Here is a 20,127-nt window from a genome sequence, read left to right as displayed (position 1 = left end):
AAAAAGGTTAAACATATTTCAACTTAATTTTTTAAGTTATACAAGATTTAACTTGATGTCAGTTAAGTTAAAATTACTTGTTAATTTAATTCAACTTAAAAATGCAAGGCAGCAACTCATATAGTGAATGCCAAACCTCTTATTTATTTATTGCCAAGTATATTTGCACATACATGGAATTTGTTTTGGTAAGAGAAGAAGTTTTCAGTGCACAGATATAGACAAATGTGTAAAATTATTACAGGAAAACACAACCATTTTTCAAAACGTTCTTACCTCAACTTAGATGAATTAATACATATCTATCCTTTTTCAATGCGTGCACTTTGAAATGTTTGTACAGTGCTTCTTGAATATGTTAGCATTTATCCTGGCCCCATTCATTTCTATGGCTCCAAACAAAAGTTTTATTTTGTGCCATCATACTTACTTGTGTAACTACCCATGTAACAGTCTTTAAATAGGGAAAACATGGAAGCGTTTGGTGGCTTATAAATGTATCCCTGTTTGGATCCTATAGTGTGGGGCTAGGCTAAATGCTAACACATTCACAAGGTGCTGTACAAAGATTAAAAGTGCACACAATTGAAAAAAGATAGGTATGTATTAATTTGTCTAAGTTGAGGTAAGAACATAGTAAAATATTGAAAAACTGTGGTGTTTTCCTTTAACTGTCCATCTTCCCTTAAAGTTTAAATCAAAAAAGGAGAAAAAGGAAAGAATAAAGGAAGGAATATAAGAAAAATGAAAAGATTTTGCCTAAATTGATTATTTAAAAAAAAAAATTGGCATATGGAGAGCAATAGTCTGTTTAGCATGGTTCAGATTATTTTATATATTAAGGCGTACACGCACTGTGGTCCAATCAGATGGTAATATGTATTACCGCCAGACTAGTGTCGTTGAAATGGTAGTCATATCTGTTTGCTTAGGAAAACAAGTGCTAGAGATAAAAAATATATTTTTTATTCCTAAACCTTGATTTAGGCACTGTACAGATTATTTTTAAGCGCATCGCACATGCATTTCAGACAGAGTGAGGATAGTTTGAATATTCATGATCATCTTAACTTTCACTTTCTATAACTGTGAATGCGCATTATGCACAGCTCAGGGGAAAACACGAAAAAAATTTGGGAGGGGGGCCCTTGGAGGTAACTGGCCCAGCCCAGAGCCTTTTGAATAATTAAGGTTAAAAAAGGCCATATTTTGTCATAGAGATAAATGGCAAAAAAAAGCACAGTTTACCTTAATTTAATATAAAATCTGTGACCTTTACATTTACTTAATTACTATAGTTATGTTTTAGTAATATAAAAGAGTTAACCAAACAAGTCTTAATTTTAATTTGGTAACAGATGCCTCACGACTTACTAGATGAAAAACTGTACTCCTGTTTCACAGGTAACTCTCCTACCCAGTTTCCGCCTGCAGATGGCAACCTCAACATAGAAAGTTTTGAGTCCCATATGGGATCATCATCTTTGAAGTGGTTTTTGCTAAGACTTTAACATTCTGAATTACATTTGTAGCCAAATTTATAGTTTATAGTAATCTAAAACACAACAACAGTAAAACAATGAAATTATTTTTTTCACAATCATTTGTCATGATTGCCTAGAAGAGACAACAAACAGTATTAGCAAAGACACTTAAATTTATATTTGCCATTACTGCAGAATGCAATTATTTATTGTCCATTCTAAAATGTAACAAAAAAGTAAGCAGAGTAACTGACCACTTGTTTGTATGTTAGAAGAAATGTAATGACCAAAGAATAACAAATACATAATTGTAAACAAACATTTTTGTTTATTGTCATTGTTCCTGATTTGAACACTTGGACCATAACAGGCATTGGGCATACCAATAAAGCACCAAAAACTCATGACATTATTTGATATCCACAACACATACTGTCATACACAAATAAAATATTTGTTAAATTGAAATATCAGAAAGACAGCAATACTACATTTACAAAGCTGTTTGTCTTGGAATGAGAAACATGTTTTAGACCCCAGATCAGATTTTTTAATCACGCCAATAAGTGATTTGACCTAAACATTTGAACACTTGTTATTTGAAAGGGGCAACCAATTTACAGCAACCAGCTGTTAATACAAACATTAAAATGCTTAAATCCTCAATTAGTTTTTCTTTTTTCTTAAAATATTAGAAAAATGTATTTTGCAAAGTCTAATATACTGTAAAAATGCATTTTAACAGTGTGGGCTATTACACGAATGCCTTGAAAGACAAAAGGACCTACACTTAAAAAAGTATTATTGTTACAATTACAGTATAACTAAATGATATTCCATATAAAGGAGATAGCTTTATAGTTATTATTAGTGTTTGGCCTATAAAAAGTGGTTTACTGTTAAAGCACATAGTTGCTGTGGTTTAAAGTAGGGATCTGGGGTAGATATAGCCAGCTTTTTTAAACAACATGATTAAATGTATTCTATTATAGCATGAACATTCATAAATAATTGAATCATATTTACAAATATATTGGCCTATGATGAGGTGTAATGCATAATGTACGATTGTGGACAAAGACTACACTCTATGTACCAGTGTTCACAGTGGTCTCAAATTATTTGGAAAAAAAAAATAGAATTAAAGGCTCAAAATATATATTAAAAGGCATTATAACATAATAATATCAATATAGTCATTTTCTTTGAGTAATAAAGTAATCTTTTAAAAACACAAATGCATACGGGTGATAAATAGCTAAATGTTCATATATTGAGATGTTTATCTTAAAATAAAATAAGGTTGAGGGCCACAAAATGTTCTTTTAACCACGTCATTGCTTAAAGTGGAGTCGGTTGTGGTCCTCATTTTTCTCTTCAACAAGCAAAATACTGGACTTCATAACATTACATAATGAAAATATATGTATATATAGATATATAAATGTCAAGACAGAAATATAGAAAAATATTAATAGAAATAAAAAAAGAAATACATACTAGACAACAAAAGTTAATCGTAAGTATACAGTGTATACTTATTCATTGTTGCGTTATGTTTTCCGTGAGAGTTTGAACTTCAGAATGAGCGGCCGGACTCACATGACTGTGCAGCACTTGCATGGCTGCTTTTCTTTTGAATTGCCTTCTTCTTTTGATTCATCTTTCTTAGCCTCACCCTGAGCTTTGTCAGGACTGGAGGTGCTGCCGTTGGGGGGAGCCTGGTCCCCCTTAGCCCCCTCATTTCCTCCTTTGCTCTCCCCATCCTCGATGACCACAAATTCAGCTTTCACTGTTTCCTCAATGCCCAGAGCTTTCTTGGTTTCTGCTTCATCCTCTACATTCTTGTAGCCCATAAACACCATGGTGACTGGGTTCTCTGCGCTGGCATTCTCTATGGCTACATCAGGGTTGGTGCACTGCAGCTTGGCCTCTATGCCTGTGATCTGTTTCTTGGTGTTTTGGTCGGCTTTGGGGCTGGGCTGCTGTAGGCCATTCTCAACTGCTGAAGACAGAATAAATGGGAGACAGTTAGGGTTTTGTACTTTGTTAATAGTGGTGACTTATAATTTTACGATTTTATTGCAAATTATTCATGTATTTCCTTTTAGCTGGAACGTTTTATTTGATACCGGTTACTTGTCAAGTTAAATTACTTAATACCTCATGGTCTAAGAACAAGTAATAAGAGAATTTATCATAACATGTTAAAATTGCCACTTGGTAGGTGTGAGCAAAAATGTCCTGTTTTTGGGTGTGTTCTTTTAAATGCAAATGAGCTGATATCTGCACTAAATGGCAGTGCCGTGGTTGGATAGTGCAGATTAAGGGGTGGTATTTCCCCTTCTGACATCACAAGGGGAGCCAAATATCAATGACCTATTTTTACATGCTTGCAGAAAATAATTTGCCAAAACTAAGTTACTGGGTTGATCTTTTTCACATTTTACAGGCTGATAGAAGCACTGGGGATCCAATAGCATTTAAACATAAAAAGTCAGAATTTCATGATATGTCCCCTTTAAAAGGTTCTAATATGTATCATTTAGGTGCAGATATTTGGTACCAACATGTACCTCTACTAATATGAACTCTTTTTAAAGTGTTGATCATTACAGGCAATCACAGACGTGACCGATGAGTGCATTAATGTAACTTTTAAATGTGTTGTCGGTGTTAAAGTGTATTTTTTACTTGCATTAATGTGTAAAACAGCAATTAAATGAACTTATCTTCATATTATTTGTTAGATTGTAAACAAATGACAGCACAACAAAAGATATAAAATACGTTTTCAAACTCACCCTTTACTTGACCATCAGGTGCCTACCAAAGAAGACATAACATTGAACAATATTATTTATTGTCATTAACTCTATAGTAAGCTCAGTAAAAATTATTTGCTGCCTTAATATATTTTTTGATGAATCAACTCAGATTTACAAGTCATTTCAACGTACTATTATTCATCTCTTGACAAGAGATGAGTTGTTATAACTTAAAAAATTAAGTTGACTTTTTAACTATATTTTATAAGTTGTAGCCACTCATCTTTTGTCAAGATAAATAATAGTAAGTTGACATAACCTGTAAATCTGAGTTGATTTAATACAATTTTTAATGCAGCAAAGATTTTTTACAGTGCAGGTGAAAGTCATATAAGTCTTACATTTTCATTGCCCTGTTTATCTCCTTTATTCACAGGCTCACCACTCTCAAGTTCATCAATCTCCTGCTCTAATCTGTTGATTCAAAGAAATTAAGTATTGAAATTCTAATAAAATGATTATTATATTGAAATAAAATGTTGCAATGGTAAAGGCTAGAAAGGCACCTGAGGATGGTCTTTTCCAGTAGTTTGGCTTTGACTTCATCCTCATTTAATTGTTTCTGTGCCTCATCCTCTCCACTGGATGGCGCTCCGTCCAAAAGCCATCGCTCTCTCAGTGCCTTTGACTGTCAAAAGAGAGCATCTGACTTAAGATATTTGAAGCTTAAACAACCGTTATAATATAATATTATCCATATATAAAACACAACCATCATAATGCTCCGTAATTGCATATTGACAAAACATGCTCATGAAAAATGAGATAATGTCAACTGTGCTGACGTAAACAGATCTCCTTGGTGGTTGCCTGGCCCATTAGGGTTAGTGTAGCACATGACCATTAGCTGCCCATTAGTTTTTCACTTCAGGGCATTCTCCGCTGCTGCTAATGCACACTATACACATGCTGAAGAGAGAAACATTCTGACAGGCACCAGCTGAAACAGGATTTCCTGCCAGAGCCTCCTGTCCTTGTTTGTAGGATAAGAGAGCAGGGTAAGACTGGAAGGGCTGGATGATGCACCAATGCTAAAATAAAGATCTTTGAAATCTGTGCCCATACACCTACAAACATAGGTGGTGCTAGACATGTACTTATTCTTGATTAAATAATTAGTGACTTGGCTTTTTAAACGAATGAAATGAAAACGACAGGAAGGATAAGAAAATCACCTGTAAAAGTATTTAAAACTATTGAGTATTAAATGAAAACAATAGAAAATAACAAAACAACAACAACTGAGACTTGTAAAAACAAAATAGTGACTGATGGCATATGTGTACTTTTATTCAAGAGGTTACACATACTGTAGTTAGTTATTCAAGAAGATAAACTCGTTTACAAACTACTACTGCTGTCAACAGTGCTATTTCTATTCTAAACTGGCAGTCAGACGAGGCTTCTCTAAGGATCTAGCAGATAAAACAAACAGCTGCGCAACATTAAACAGTGTAAAGCAGACAACCAAGATAAGAAAGATCACAGAGGTCTTAATAACACCTGTTGTTCTCAAAACATGCTTAAAACAAAGACAACAAAATGAACATATAATATGCAATGCAATAAATTCCAATGGGGAATCATTATTTATAATTTACCAGTCAACTCTGTAACTGAGACAAGATGATTTTCCCTTTTTGACCAAATATATCAGGATTACCTTAATGCTAAGCATTATTATATTGCACTTATGTTGTATGTTTGTTCTGTATTTGTTCACTCTAAGAAAGAATGTGTTCATGTTTTGTGTAATGCTATTTAACACATTATGTGTTATTTTAATGCATTGTGTTGATTTTGTGACAACACAAGATGTGTTAAAACAACACAACATGTGTTAAAATAACACGATGTGTTGTCCTTAACTAGACACAAAATCAACCACAAGCGTTATAAGATTGTTCTTATTTTATTACTGACCGTTTACTTTAACAATATTTAAAATGTATAGTAGTTTTTGGTGTTATAACCTTATTTATTAAGGCTACATGGGTAAAAAAAAGAAAGATAATATTCTGGCCTGTTTTATTTACTGCTCTCTGGTGGGGCCAGTGATAATTTGGCAGGGCCAGTAAAATATATGAACCGGGCCAGTATGTGTCAGTCCTTCCAGAAAAACGCAGAGTTTTTTTTGGGATTATTGCAGGCAAAGATTCTTGATCTTGTGGCACGTGTTCTTAAAAAATGCAATGGAATTAGCGGGATATTTATGCAATTGTATGCGATGAAGTTGCGGGGACTTGCAAAAATGGCTAGAACTTGCAAAAATTGCTTGCAGCTTTTGAATGATGTTCAAGTCACATAATTACGTCACTTCATAACATTCCCATGGCAACAGGGGACATGGCTGCGCTTATGTGAAGTAAATGCAACATTTGTCAACTTTCTGCTAAGATAATGTGATTATGTGATTTCATATGCGATAATGAAATCATGCAAGCCCAGCATATTTTGCGCACTGAAATCTTCAATTTATGCTGCGAAAGTCTTATTTGAAAAATATGGCCCCCGCATAAATTTGCAGACTTTGTCTGATAATGCGGTGAATCATGCAATCGCGTAATCGTGTTTTTCTGTAGGGACTGATGTGCATGTAAATTTTAGCGGAATCTAGTGGTGAGATTGGGAATTGCAACCAACAGCTCACCCCTCAATTTTTAAAATGCATTCGGTAGCCGTCACAGGACAAACATGTCGTCGTCTGAGACAACGTAGGGATGAAATGCGCTCTGTAGAACAGTTTGTCCGTTTAGGGCTACTGTAGAAACATGATGGGAACTTCCATGTAAGGGGTCCCGCGGCATATGTAGATAAAAACGGCTCATTCTAAGGTAATGAAACAATACAGTTCATTATGTAAGGTCTTTATGCACCACTGATAATATAGTTATGTAGATTATATTGCATTTCTGTCAAGAGATCCTTTTAAAAGTTACACAATGTACATTTAATTCATCAGACATCTAATTTTATTGATCATTGTCTGACTGAGAAAACAATTAAGATATTAAAGAGACCTCATATCTGTTATACTGAGAAAATTATGTATGTCCTAATTGCTTTGAGGACTGACCTTGCAAATAGTGTATAAGCATCTGCTAAATGGACATTACAAAAACAAACAACCCTCTCATCATTAACAGAAAAAAATGTGGACTGAAATGAGCCTTTCATTTAACACAGTCACATGAACTTTAAAAGACTGAGGCAATCACTAAGATTTTTCTCTCTTTCTAAAAAAAAACCTGATCAGTATGCTTCCCGAAAATGTCTTACTTCTCGAAAATGTCTTACTTGCTAACACACTGTCTCTCTATTGTTTTTAAAATCTGGGTCAGCATTAAACATAATTATGAACACAGAGTTGCCAAGAATTACTCTGCTTTTGTTTTATATCTTGTGACTTAACCTTCCACACACTATTTGTAACAGGCCAAATTGGCTGTCTCTGTTTTTCTCCTCATCCTTCAGCCACCTCCCCTCCACCCTCCAGTCTGCAAATTCTGGCGTGGTGACTGATATGCTTACATCACCACATGTTCACACCCATTCACATGCACATGCAATACAATCACAGCACAGGGAAGGACAAAGGATCTGAGTCTCTCTCGGTAGGAAACTCAGGCTTGTTCCATTGTTCCCCATAGAGCAAAATCCACAAAAGACAATGGCAGGTATAAAACAAACAAACAAACAAACAAAAATATCATGTCCTGACATGAGATAGCAAAATGGAAACAATTGCTTTGCCAGACATTTGGTAGATGAGGATAGGCATGCAGGCAAGCTATTCTTGACCAATGATTCTGTACTGCAGGCCGGGATTTTCAGGATTGGCATAAATTTTCATACTTTTGCCTGAGTGAAGCTAACTATCCTAGTAACAATGTATGCACAGTTAAAATGTCACCATGACATTTTAATTCAGCAAAATAATGACTTTTTTAATGATTAGTGTCTTGTCACACATTCAGCTGAATGATTTACATTTACAAATTTAAGCGTATGTACATTTTTCAGTATTAAAATATTTTATGATATAACAACGTGTAGGTTTACCTCCCTAAAAAGTGTAAACACTGCAGGTTTCGACATTGTTTGTGTCCGAATGTGGTCACATTGAATCAACCAAAGGCTTGAGTTTGAAGTGGGACCACCTGTTGTTCAAACAATAAAAGTTAAAAAACCTGTTTAAAACTGATATTATATTTGAAGTTCTGTTTGGTACAAAAAGTGGTGCACAATGGAGCTTCAGGAATGTCACCAAAGGAACAAACAATAATAAACAACTTAAAACAACAAAACAATAAAACTAAAAAACAAACAATAAAAATAACCATTTAAACAGCAACATATAAAGTAAGTAAAATACTAACTGCAGTACAACTGAAGTACAGTACTACTAACAGTACAATGGCTAAAGGGTCTCAATATTCCCAGAAAATATACAGTACATGGGCGTTTCAAAACGCTTGTGAGAGGATTGAACTTGCCATAACAATGCAGAACTTAAAGGGAGGATACTGATTTTTTCCCCTGTCCCCTCAAACAGGAAACTGCTGTTAAAACTTCCCCTCCCCTTCCAGCAACTTCAAACTCTCCAAAAATCAATCTCACATTATAATTTTCCACACTAAGGCTTTAAATAGAAACATCAAGTGTAAGACCAAACAATCAGTAAATGACATAAGCACTCTGACCTATAACCCGTGCGTAAAGGTCTTAGTCATGAGTCATGAGACAGTGACACAATTACAAGCAAACCTAGTGATAGATCTGAGTAGAAACATACATTTGTGTTTCATTTCATTATTCTATTTCAGTTACTACGTTATTTACATTATTTATTTATTTAATTTTTGAAAGCCAATGTTGGCATTTGAAATCACCTAAACCAGTGTTCTTTACATCCAACCCAGCCGGTGCCCTGCAGAGTTTAGCTCCAACCATGATTTTCTAGTGATCATGAAGATATTGATTAGCTTGCTCAGGTGTGTTTGATTAAGGTTTAAGCTAAACTCTGCAGGGCACCGGCTCCCCAGGGTTGGATGTGAAGAACACTGATCTAAACAAACACGCCCCTACCCCAATAGAATCTGGACCTTCATTTGATAGACCCGCCCCACACATATGCAACCTAGGCAACGATGTCGGTTAGTAGACACGCCCCATTACTGCTGATTGGTTACGAGTGTGTTTTGGTACTCGGCCCGACTCCCTTTTCCAAAGTGTTTTTGAAAAATCATGCACCACGCCTTTAATGTTGTTATTCTTTTGTTGACCCTGTATTGTCTCCAATGGTCTCCATCTCAAGGTTCATAATAACGTCACGAGACAATGTTTTCAAACCACTATCTTGCCTGCTATACTCTTGAATTTTTTTCTACACTATAAAAATAAAACATGAAGTTGGTTTTGCAAGTCAATTCAACCTAATATTTTAAAGGGGACATTTCACAAGACTTTTTAAAGATGTCAAATAAAACGTTGGTGTCCCCAGAATATGTATGTGAAGTTTTAGCTCAAAATATCACATGGATCATTTATTATAGCATGTTAAAATTGCCACTTTGTACATGTGATTAAAAATGTGCCTTTTTGGGTGTGTCCTTTAAAATGCAAATGAGCTGATGACATGCAAACACAAATCGCCATGATGGTGTTTTGTTAAAATTAAAACTCAATTGCACTGTCAATTATTTTCTCTCTCTCTACACTTAAGTGCCATGGTTGGATAGTGCAGATTAAGGGGCGGTATTATTATAATAAGATCCCCTTCTGACATCACAAGGGGAGCCCAATTTCAATTAGCTATTTTTCACATGCTTGCAGAGAATGGTTTACCAAAACTAAGTTAGTGGTTTGATCTTTTTCACATTTTCTAGGTTGATAGAAGCACTGGAGACCCAAATATAGCACTTGAACATGGAAAAAGTCAGATTTTTATGAAATGTCCCCTTTTAGTTTTGGCTTGTGAAAAGTTGACAAAACTTCAAACAAGTTGAAATTGTTAAACTTATTTGTTTTAAGTTACAGTAACATAAAAATATATGCATATTTTTATAGTGTAGTCAGACCAAGTTAGTCAGACCATCAATTTAACTAAGATTATTCAATAAACCATCTTTATTATATTTACATCACTTCGTCTCCTGCCTGCTGTCTTCCCTTAATCTCTGTATCTGCCTTGTGGTTGATTTGAAGTATTAACAACAGAATGGGTATTTTGGTGCAAATTGAGCAATTTCCTCATGGGGAGAGAGATCTAATGAAACTGGACTCTAATTGAATCTAAGATCTGCAAGCCAAATCCATAGTTGGATCTTCACTAGTAAGACGTGAAGTTTACATTCTTAAATAACATTTATATCTATTAGGTATTATTTCTTGTCTACCTTAAGATGCTGGAGTTGTCTGCGGTCATCCTCCAGTTGTCTTCTTTTGTTTTCAATCTCAGCATCTCTCTTTCTCTTCTCCTGAAAAACAGAGACAGTATTTTATAAATATTATTTGCCTGTGCACATTTGACTGTAAACCACACATAATCCAACCTTATGCATTAGACTAATAGCATTAATCACATATCCAGGTTATAGCTAGCACTTCCTCACCATGTCATAATGCTGAAATCGCATATTTCTCTGTAACTCTTCTCTTAGGAAGAACAGCTAAAGGCAGCATTAGTCTAGTGAGAGATGGTGTTTACACAACGATTCTAAGTCCCATCAATAATTAAACACACAAAAGTGCTTAAGCATTGATAGATAAACATACATTAGCCATTATAGATGGTCATTGACATACAGTTACTGAGGAGCAAATATCCCACGAGACAAGCATCACTTAAGATTCTGTATCCAAATGCTGATGCTAAAGAATTGTAATTGGATATAAACACATAACAATCAGGAATTAACAATACTGTATTTCATGAGTTTGCCTGTTATGTTTATTATAATCGTACGTATGAAAATTGTTTTCGCTTACTGTCCGCTACAGACGGGCTCGCGGAGGCTCTACTCAAACTCCAATTTGCCCCACCAAACTATTATTGATGTTTATATAGGTAAAAACATAGGAGGAGAATGGGAGAAGGACGGATGCTGAGAGTATGTCGGGAAGAAGTAAGAGGCTGCTTTTATATCCTGGTAATAATTCGAAGATTGGATAAGTGCACTCCTCCCGAACAAATGTGACCTTGCTTGTAAAAACCTAGCCAAAGTCATTTGCGATTTACTGTTTTCTACATAAAATCAAGCAACTTAATGTAAAAAACAGTGAAAATATAACCTTAATATAATTAATACTGACTGAGTAAGATCAGAATGTCATTGAAATTAAACTTTGATGCTCCTAATCTCCGGAATAGATTATAAGACTGGATTTCACAGGCATATGTTTAATAACTTTATTTTACTGGCAATGATCAACTTTTTGAAAGTAAAAATGACATACATATATTATTATTATTATTGGCATAAATGTTTACTCACAGCAATGGCCCGGAGTCTCTCTTCCTGTGACAAAGCTTCCGACATCCTGCAGGAAAAAGCAGTGGAATTAGATTTAACATAAAGCTTAATGATGCAATTAGGATCACTTTTCATTTATGTAAAAGCACCAAAAACTTTCTACAAGCACTCTGAAAATGACATAATACAGTTAGCTTCCCTCATAGAAATTTACATCTGGGATGTTATAGGCTGGTTTTCTTTAATATTCAGTATAAATCATTAATTAAAAAAAAAATGTTAATAACATTTTATTTTTGTTTGGCACTACACTAAATTTTTGTCTACAAAAGTAATTTTCAAAATGTAAACATACACTATGAGATTTTTAAGATCATGGGGAACATTTCAGTCAAGTGTTTCCAAACCAGTACTACATTTATCCTAACTTACATCTAGATCAGATCTCTACAGTAGAGCTTAGTGGAGCTCTCTGATGTGTCTGAAATGTCAATATTATTGATTTTACACCAAAATTACTATTAACATAAAATGTGAGGGTATAATGTTTGTTGTAATATAATACACAGCTGCAGGTCCATTCTTCTAAAACAGTTATTCGTGTGACCAATCGTTTCATAATGCATGGTCAGATCCTGTCCTAATCCTGACACAAACAATGTGCAATGTGACTTTTGATGACATTGGTGTACTTCTTTAACCTGCCAAATTTAGTGTTTAAACTAACAGCACCTATGCACCTTTACCATGTTTTATAGCGAAACCTTGTTTTAGGTCCACACAAGCTTCGTTCTTGTAAAATATGAGTCCAGCACGTCAAGAAGGTTTTGCACCTCTTTCCTTCGAAGGAAAGGGTATGGGAATCGATAAGAGACATGGCTGTCTGTCTTACTCTTCTCAGAAATCAAATTTCAGATATATACAGGGCGTATGCAAGTCTTTTATACACAGCAGAATGCTGCTGATCGCAGCAGGCCAGCAGAGATGGAAGAAAAGGGAAGTTATGAATGGCATGCAAATTTCTAACAGTGCTTTGAATTCCTCCCTAAATTGATTCCAGAACTTCGACATACAGTAAGCTCAACCTAAAGAAATCTTTTTCTGAAGAAATCCAAAAGAGAGAAACATAACCTAACTGCTATATGCAAATCTTTTACACAAATCTTTAGTTACTCGTTACACTAAAACAAACATTGATACCAGCATTACTTTTCTTAGCACCAATATTTGTGGTTTTAAAGCTGTTTGTTACATTAATCTGTGTCATTTTTGAGGGGGAGGCAAAACACACAATGCAGGGATTGAAGAAACTAACAATAAGTTTCAAAAGCAAAGGGACACATGGATAAAAACAGAGGTCAACCATGGAATAGGAAGATGGTTAATGGAATGTCAAGCTTAACCTGGCACAATGATGTCTTTTGTCATAGTCTGATTTATTACAGTGTTCCACACGGGTACACAGAAAAAGAGCTTCTCTCGTGAAAAACAGCTGCAGGGGAAAATATCCAGCTGATTAGAAATCTCAATGTGGCCCACCCGAATGAAGCCAGTCACATGTTTTCTCCCTCACAGCACAAACTGTAAAAGGTTTGTTGATATGCTATCTCCTCTTCATCTCTATATTTTGGTGGTAACACTTTAATATAAGGTTGTATGTGTTAACATTAGTTAAAGGTGCAATGTGTAACTTTCAGAAGGACCTCTTGATAGAAATGCAATATCATATACATAACTATATTATCAGTGGTGTATACAGACCTTACATAATGAACTGTATTATTATTATTTTAGAATGAGCCATTTTATCTACATACACCGGGGGTCCCCTTACATGGAAGTTGCCATGTTTCCTAAATGGACAAACTGTTCAACGGGGCGTGTTTCAGCCCTATTTTGTCTCAGACAGCAACATGTTTGTTTGTCCTGTGGCAGCTACCGTACAGGTAGCTTCTTTTTTCATTTCGGAATATAGGTTGGTTGCAATTCGCAAACGCACCACAAAATGTCGCTAAAAAACCTACACTGGACCTATAATGCACCATGAACTAACATGAATAACTTTACTGGCATTAACAAGGATTAAGAAATGTCAAAAATGTACACTAAATGTATACCCTCTAGATCCCTGCGCTTTGCCTCCGAACGACGGCTTGTGGTGCCATCCCAAAAAGGGAAAAAATCACTATTGCACACCTTCTCTGGTTCTGTTTCACATCTGTCTAATGATCTGCCGGATGTTCATTGTAGTAAAGTCAATGTTAAGTAATAGATTTGCCAATGTTAACAAATACAACCTTATTGTAAAGTGTTACTATTTAAATTTTACTGTCTGATGTCAGACCTCAAGAACCGTTCACAATAGAACTGATCATGATGAAATCTTAGCAATAGCTTTAATGACTTACTTGACTAGTTGGTTAAAAAAGCGGGGTGCGTGATTTTTGAAAAACACTTTGGAAAAGAGAGTCTGGCCGAGTACCAAAACACACTTGTAGCCAATCAGCAGTAAGGGTCGTGTCTACTAACCGACATCGTTGCCTGGGTTGCGTATGTGTGGGGCGGGTCTATCAAAAGAAGGTCCAGATTCTATTGGGGTAGGGGAGTGTTGGTTTAGGTCAGTGGTTCCCAAACTTTTTCAGCGTGTGGCCCCCCTTGTGTACGGTGTAATCCTTTGCATTCCCCCAAAAAACAATTTGTGACAAAAAACTGTTCTAAAACTCAACATTTTAATAAAAAACATTAAATTATACAAAAAGTAGTGCTTTTGGTTAGTAGCCTTATTTTTTTTTAGGTTTAATTACACATAATTCCTGATAAATTAATGTATTTCATAAAATGTCATAAAACTGGGCCCCCCCCTGGCACCACCTCGCGGCCCCCAGTTTGAAAACCACTGGTTTAGGTGATTTCAAATATCAACATTGGCTTTCAGAGATCATGCACCCTGCCTTTAACTCAAATCCTAGATCAACTTCTTAGTGGAAAATATATATACACAATTTCACATTAATACCTTGATTTTTAAAGCACTTCAGATACCTGCATTTTAAAGCACTAATGTCAATAGATACAGCAGATTAGGATCACATTGTGGATGATTCATGGAAAGATTCCCACTCACAAAACATGAAGTACACTGACACAAACAAAACAAGCAAGCACATAATGATACAAGCATAGCAGTTGACAAAGCATACATAACAATTTGTTTAAAGTCTAAACATCAAATTGCACATTCCTACAATCACAGGCCCACAGTACTTAAACAAGCCCTGTAATAAATTATAAGGACACATCAGATTTTTAATGGATGGATTATACTGCACGTAGCGATTCGCTTTTCGATCAATCGCTCTGCCCTAATACACAGTTGAAAAATCACTAAAGATGCAACTAGAAACATTGTAAATGAACAAAGTAAAAGTGAAAAAACTAAACCACACATTAGAGGGAGATGTGATGCATGTGGCTGCAACATTCGGGTTGTATTCAGGACCAAGTACTCACAAGAGACTCATATTTGAATGTAATCCACGGTCGTCTCCCAGTACCACCCTATCTCTCTCTCTAGTCACTCTTCACTGTCCTTCGGTGCACTTGTAAAATGTAATGGATTCTGTCAACAAACTGGTATTTATCTGAACGTCCAATATAGGGCTGTGCAAAAATATCGATATTTCCACGACAGTGTGTCGATATTTAAATCTGTAGTATCGTATTTAAACAACAACAAAAAAAAAACAATGTCTCAGAAGTTAGCAGGAGTGAGAAAATGGCAGAAAATTTTAAAACACCTGCAGCTTTCAAAGCCGACGTATGGAAGCACTTTGGCTAAAAAAAAAATGGTCATTTTTTACAGCTTTGATAAAAAAAAAAGGAAAAACGTACCACAATATGCAACGTATTGTAATATATTGTATCATGCAACATGTATGGCCCTTGCCAATACCCAGCTCTAGTCTAATATGTGCCAAGAGCATTAAGTCAGTCTTATTATCACATTTTTGACAGATGTGGTGTTTAGGGGCTTTTGCATCTGAGCTCTTCAATTGTCTTCCTTCCAATAAGCGATGTACATAACACAAAAAACTAAACAACTAAACAACTAAAGCGCACCCCCACTAATATCAAAACTACAAAAACACAAGAACAGATCTAGATAAACTTTACCAATTGATTAGTTGGCTGTTGAAGGACTAGTTTACCAAAGTGTGTGATTGCTACTCTCGACAATGTGCAAACTCTTAACTTTTTTGACCAATGCACGGTTGAAAATAACCCAGCATTTTTCATCGTTTGTTAGTCAGGTTCATTGAATGTTACGTTCTCGGTTTAAGCTCATTCAGCATAAATGAAACTAGATTTTAAACTCTCATCCGTGATTTATGCAAATTAGAACAACACTGAATCAGTGGTTTAGGAATGAGAAGAAACGCTTTGAAAAGTTTCAGCACCATGCAGCCATTTCCTTTCGCCACATCTCATTGACAGCACTGGAAAAGCACATGGGAGTCCAGGAAAAACACAACACTATAGCCAGCTTTATTTAATCTGTGAAGTCTCCACTGTGGTTGCACTTATCTTGGAGCTTGTTTCCCCTCTCTAGTCCACTGCTGGGCAACACACTGAAGCCATGCTGTGACCTTTTCACTGGATCACTCACTGGCCAACAAAAGTGCTTAAAATGCCAAAAGTGACAAAGAGCAGCCAATAGATAACTGTGGCAAGAGCTTGGCTGAGAAAATGCATTAAAAATACAACACAGCATTAACCAAAGACTTCCTCACTTTGACGATGCAATTTCATTTAAACTTTGCTTTGACAAAAATGTCAGGTCCTACTTGTGCACTGGGCACTAGTACAAATTACATTGACAATTACAACAAAGCAGGCCCATCTTCATTCCTTAGAGACAAGAAGAGAGAGTGTAAATCTCTCCTGAGAGTGCTCTCTGGGTTTTAATGGCGTGTATATTATAACTATTTTTAAGGCAGGCTGCATTGAACCAAAGCATACCATCTAGAGCAATTCTTATTCATGCAACAGCAATTTTTTTTTTTGTGAAATGGTGGAGCACTTACAAAAACTATACAGACTAATTTTAGAATATGGTACTATTAGGAAAACATATTAAAGGCCAACTGAGATATTATGAATAGTTTTTAGATAAAAAAATCCCTACTGCTCTAGTTCAACTGCAACCCACCTAGCGAATACAGAAAAAAAGCATTAAGTTACAAACTAAGTGATATTTGATTGCGAGGAATGTGGGAGGGAGACTAAAGAAACTTCAACATGAACATTTTGAGCAGGTCCAGATTGGCTATAGCTAAGAAAAACACCAAAAGTTTCACACACTCCCTTTTTGAGATTTGCCATGAGCAGGGGCCCCAACAATGCTGGGGAGGAAGGGAGCGTTCAACCTCCTCAATCAGTTAGATCATGGGTGTGTGCATGTAACCTATAGAATATAGGTCATCTCATATGATTATGCACACTTTAAAGGACCTTCTCACTCGAAGATATTCAACCATGTGGTCTATAACCACAAAATGTTCAAGTGGACATTTAACTATTGTGAAATATCTTCTGTAAATTGTTACGTTTTTTTAAATGAGTCATAAAATGTGCACTCATGTTTTGAACAGCAATTAAGATATTTTCATAAGGGGTGATGTGAGGAGAAAGGGCTTGAGTATATCAGAAGAGCTTAAGCTACTGCTATTATCTACTACAGAGCTCTGATAAAGAAAAGGAAAGATATAGGTGAAAGGTTAAAGCATCAGTGGCAGTACAGAGCTGTTCAATTTTAACTGTTAACCAAGTCCAATCACAGCACCTGTCAGAGGAGTCCCTGCTGCTGGACTGCTATAACTATGAAGTGACACACCACTGCATCATAACATGTTTCTGAATATATTATTACACTTTATGAAGATGTATACGATATATGTAATAATGAATTATATAAAAAAAATCATTAAACACGAATGCTACCTTTCACGATGTAAACAAACAACAAGAGGGTCAGTGTATGAGCTTTACATTTTTACTTTTAAATAAAAGTTCTCCTGTAGAATCCTCAAAATAAACATTCCCTAGCTGTCAGTGGGATAGCACACTTTAAAAAGGTCCTAATATGTACCATTTAGAAATGTATAAATTTGGTACCAATATGTACCTTTGAGGTAGTAATACGAACCTTTGAGCTACTAATATGAACTCTATGTCCAATGGTGTACTTTTTGAAAGGGTACCACCCCAGTAACAGCTAGAGACAGTGCAGGGAATAAAGAGTGCACGTGAATCCACTTTGGATAAAAGCATCTGCCAAAGTCATAAATGTTCATTTTGATAGCATTGCAAAGGTTTCTCTGGTAAGAATTGGGCTCCTGACAAAAAGTTTGCTGTGTTAGAAAATGGCAAGACATGCACTACAATTTAAGGGATGTAAAGCTATAAGAAACTCATTAAAATTATAAAACAAAAATTCAAAAAAATGACAGTAGTCCTTTAAATAATTCAGCCACACATATAAGCGAGCACTACGAGGTTTTGTTTAGTTATTGAAGTCTATATGGCTGCTCATCAATGACCCAATGCCTCAAATGTTCACGCGAGCGTAAACTTGACTGACAAAGCTTTTGCCACTGGATGAATGTGCAGGGTTGACAGCTCGTCGCTGCGTGTCGTCTTGTCATTTTCCAGAAAAGGTAAACACAAGACCATGAATTTCGCAATAACAAAAAAACAACACTGTTTTACGCAACGTAGGTAATACTGATACTGATTCATAGCACCAACAGCGCATCGCGTAACCACTATTTCGGTCTCGTTTTCACAGCGTCCTTGTCGAAAATAAAGCGTTTCCACATCATGATCGACGTTATGGGTGTGTGTGGAAATCTGAGACTTGATAGACATCAGAATAATGTCACGGTTTCAAAATATTTACTTTCAAGCGCGGATTTTTTTAAATTCCAGATCTCGAAACTGAATAACCAAAATATACGAAGCAATTTCAAATCACATGTTGGTTAAATCCAAGTCTACACGGCCATATTGGATCGTCCCGCCCAGTTTCATCAGTACGGTAAATAACGAGATCTGTTTAAATAAATAAACTGACACTGCTGTAGGACAAGGATGCGCTGCAGCTTGTTGTTGTGTTTTTATTCAATTTATCAAAGCGAGTGCGTTTTATGAAAATCTGTTATAAATGCGAAACCTGCGTATATTATATAGCCGTCTGTATTCTCTATGGAAGAATAACTGTAACAAATCTCAAACTGTGTTACATTATATGGCGCAATTCTGTTATACTAGCTGTCCACATCTGTCTCTCATATTGTAACGTATGCTAGAAATTATCTGGACAATTTAAAGCGCCACGCCAAGACTACAGTACAGCATGAGAGATGTCAGAAAACGGAAAAAAATTAAAAACAGAAGGAACGTAGCAATTGTTCTAGAAATAAATACTCACTCAGTGGTCAGACTCGTTCCCCTCCAATAAGATATGTATCTCTCTCTCTCCTCCGATTACAAAAAACAAAACCCCCGCTCGGAGGCGTTGTATACGATATAGGCAATCAATATTGCTATGATCTAATAATGTGCATTAATTTTGTTATCCTCCCGGGTTGGAGTTCAGCTCCTGGCGTGGAGTTGTTTTTTCTTTTTCGGGGAGCGTCGCTCAACCCGACGGTGAATATTTCTGCCTGCGTCCCTGTGCAGCCGATTTATCTCTTTCTGCCTCTCTCTCTCTCTCTCTTTCTCTCTCTCATGGCTTGATGGGTTGGGATGGAGCGCGTGTCTGTTGACTCCACACTCCCTTTTGTTTCCCGCGCGACACTTCCAGCAATGTTAAGGGCAATGTCTGGCATCTCCTGCTGTAGTGAGAGTGGAGATGCTTAGATACTGTACGCCTCCCTCCGGACACTTGAGGGCTGTGACTTTTCCAAACACGGACCAGAGAAAAACAATACAAAATTGTAAACGTAAACATACTCAATATCTTTTGTCAGAGATATACTTAAAGCACAAGGCTATGTGTACTTATCTTGTAGTTGTGTTTACTATTTTGATTGAGTACTAAATACTTATTTTACAAAGTTTTACACACTCTCTTAAAGACTAAAAAGAAAATCAAAAATAATTTAAGCTTTACTTACAATTGTATATTTTTTGTAATGCTGTGGCATGTGACAATTTGTGACCCTGACTGTAAAAACCCAGATAAAGAAGGCTATTTTTCTGTGATTTACTGTTTTCTACATGAAAACATAACTCATTTGTAGATTAAGTTCTTACCAAAAATATAGACATAGACAGTGG

General features: G+C 35.8%; 1 protein-coding gene across 2 annotated transcripts; it reads right to left on the bottom strand.

The window, feature by feature from the left end:
* Positions 1-1,792: 1,792 nt before the first annotated feature.
* On the bottom strand, positions 1,793-19,680 carry palm1b (paralemmin 1b). Of its 2 annotated transcripts, none has more exons than XM_065276355.1 (7): positions 19,277-19,680; positions 11,809-11,854; positions 10,711-10,791; positions 4,819-4,940; positions 4,654-4,726; positions 4,289-4,310; positions 1,793-3,486 (listed from the first exon to the last, which is right to left on the bottom strand). In XM_065276355.1, the coding sequence occupies exons 2-7, from the start codon at positions 11,851-11,853 to the stop codon at positions 3,083-3,085; spliced, it is 747 nt and encodes a 248-aa protein (XP_065132427.1). In that variant the 5' UTR covers position 11,854; positions 19,277-19,680; the 3' UTR covers positions 1,793-3,082. The 2 variants fall into 2 exon arrangements, with proteins under 2 accessions (XP_065132427.1, XP_065132426.1); XM_065276354.1 differs by having other exon boundaries at positions 1,793-3,489; positions 19,277-19,677.
* Positions 19,681-20,127: the final 447 nt, after the last annotated feature.

The sequence above is a fragment of the Paramisgurnus dabryanus genome, chromosome 6 (assembly GCF_030506205.2).
Source record: "Paramisgurnus dabryanus chromosome 6, PD_genome_1.1, whole genome shotgun sequence".
In the NCBI taxonomy this organism is placed as follows: domain Eukaryota; kingdom Metazoa; phylum Chordata; class Actinopteri; order Cypriniformes; family Cobitidae; genus Paramisgurnus; species Paramisgurnus dabryanus.
This window is presented reverse-complemented; position numbering and strand designations above follow the sequence as displayed.

Bases quoted from the DNA above. Each gene is read 5' to 3' on its own strand.
- palm1b (XM_065276354.1), bottom strand. From the start codon at position 11,853: ATGTCGGAAGCTTTGTCACAGGAAGAGAGACTCCGGGCCATTGCT. The intron at 4,311-4,653 runs GTAAGACTTATA...CTTCTTTGGTAG, and splicing joins ATAAACAGGGCAATGAAAAT to GCACCTGATGGTCAAGTAAA. The intron at 3,490-4,288 runs GTGAGTTTGAAA...TTCTGTCTTCAG, and splicing joins ACCTGATGGTCAAGTAAAGG to CAGTTGAGAATGGCCTACAG.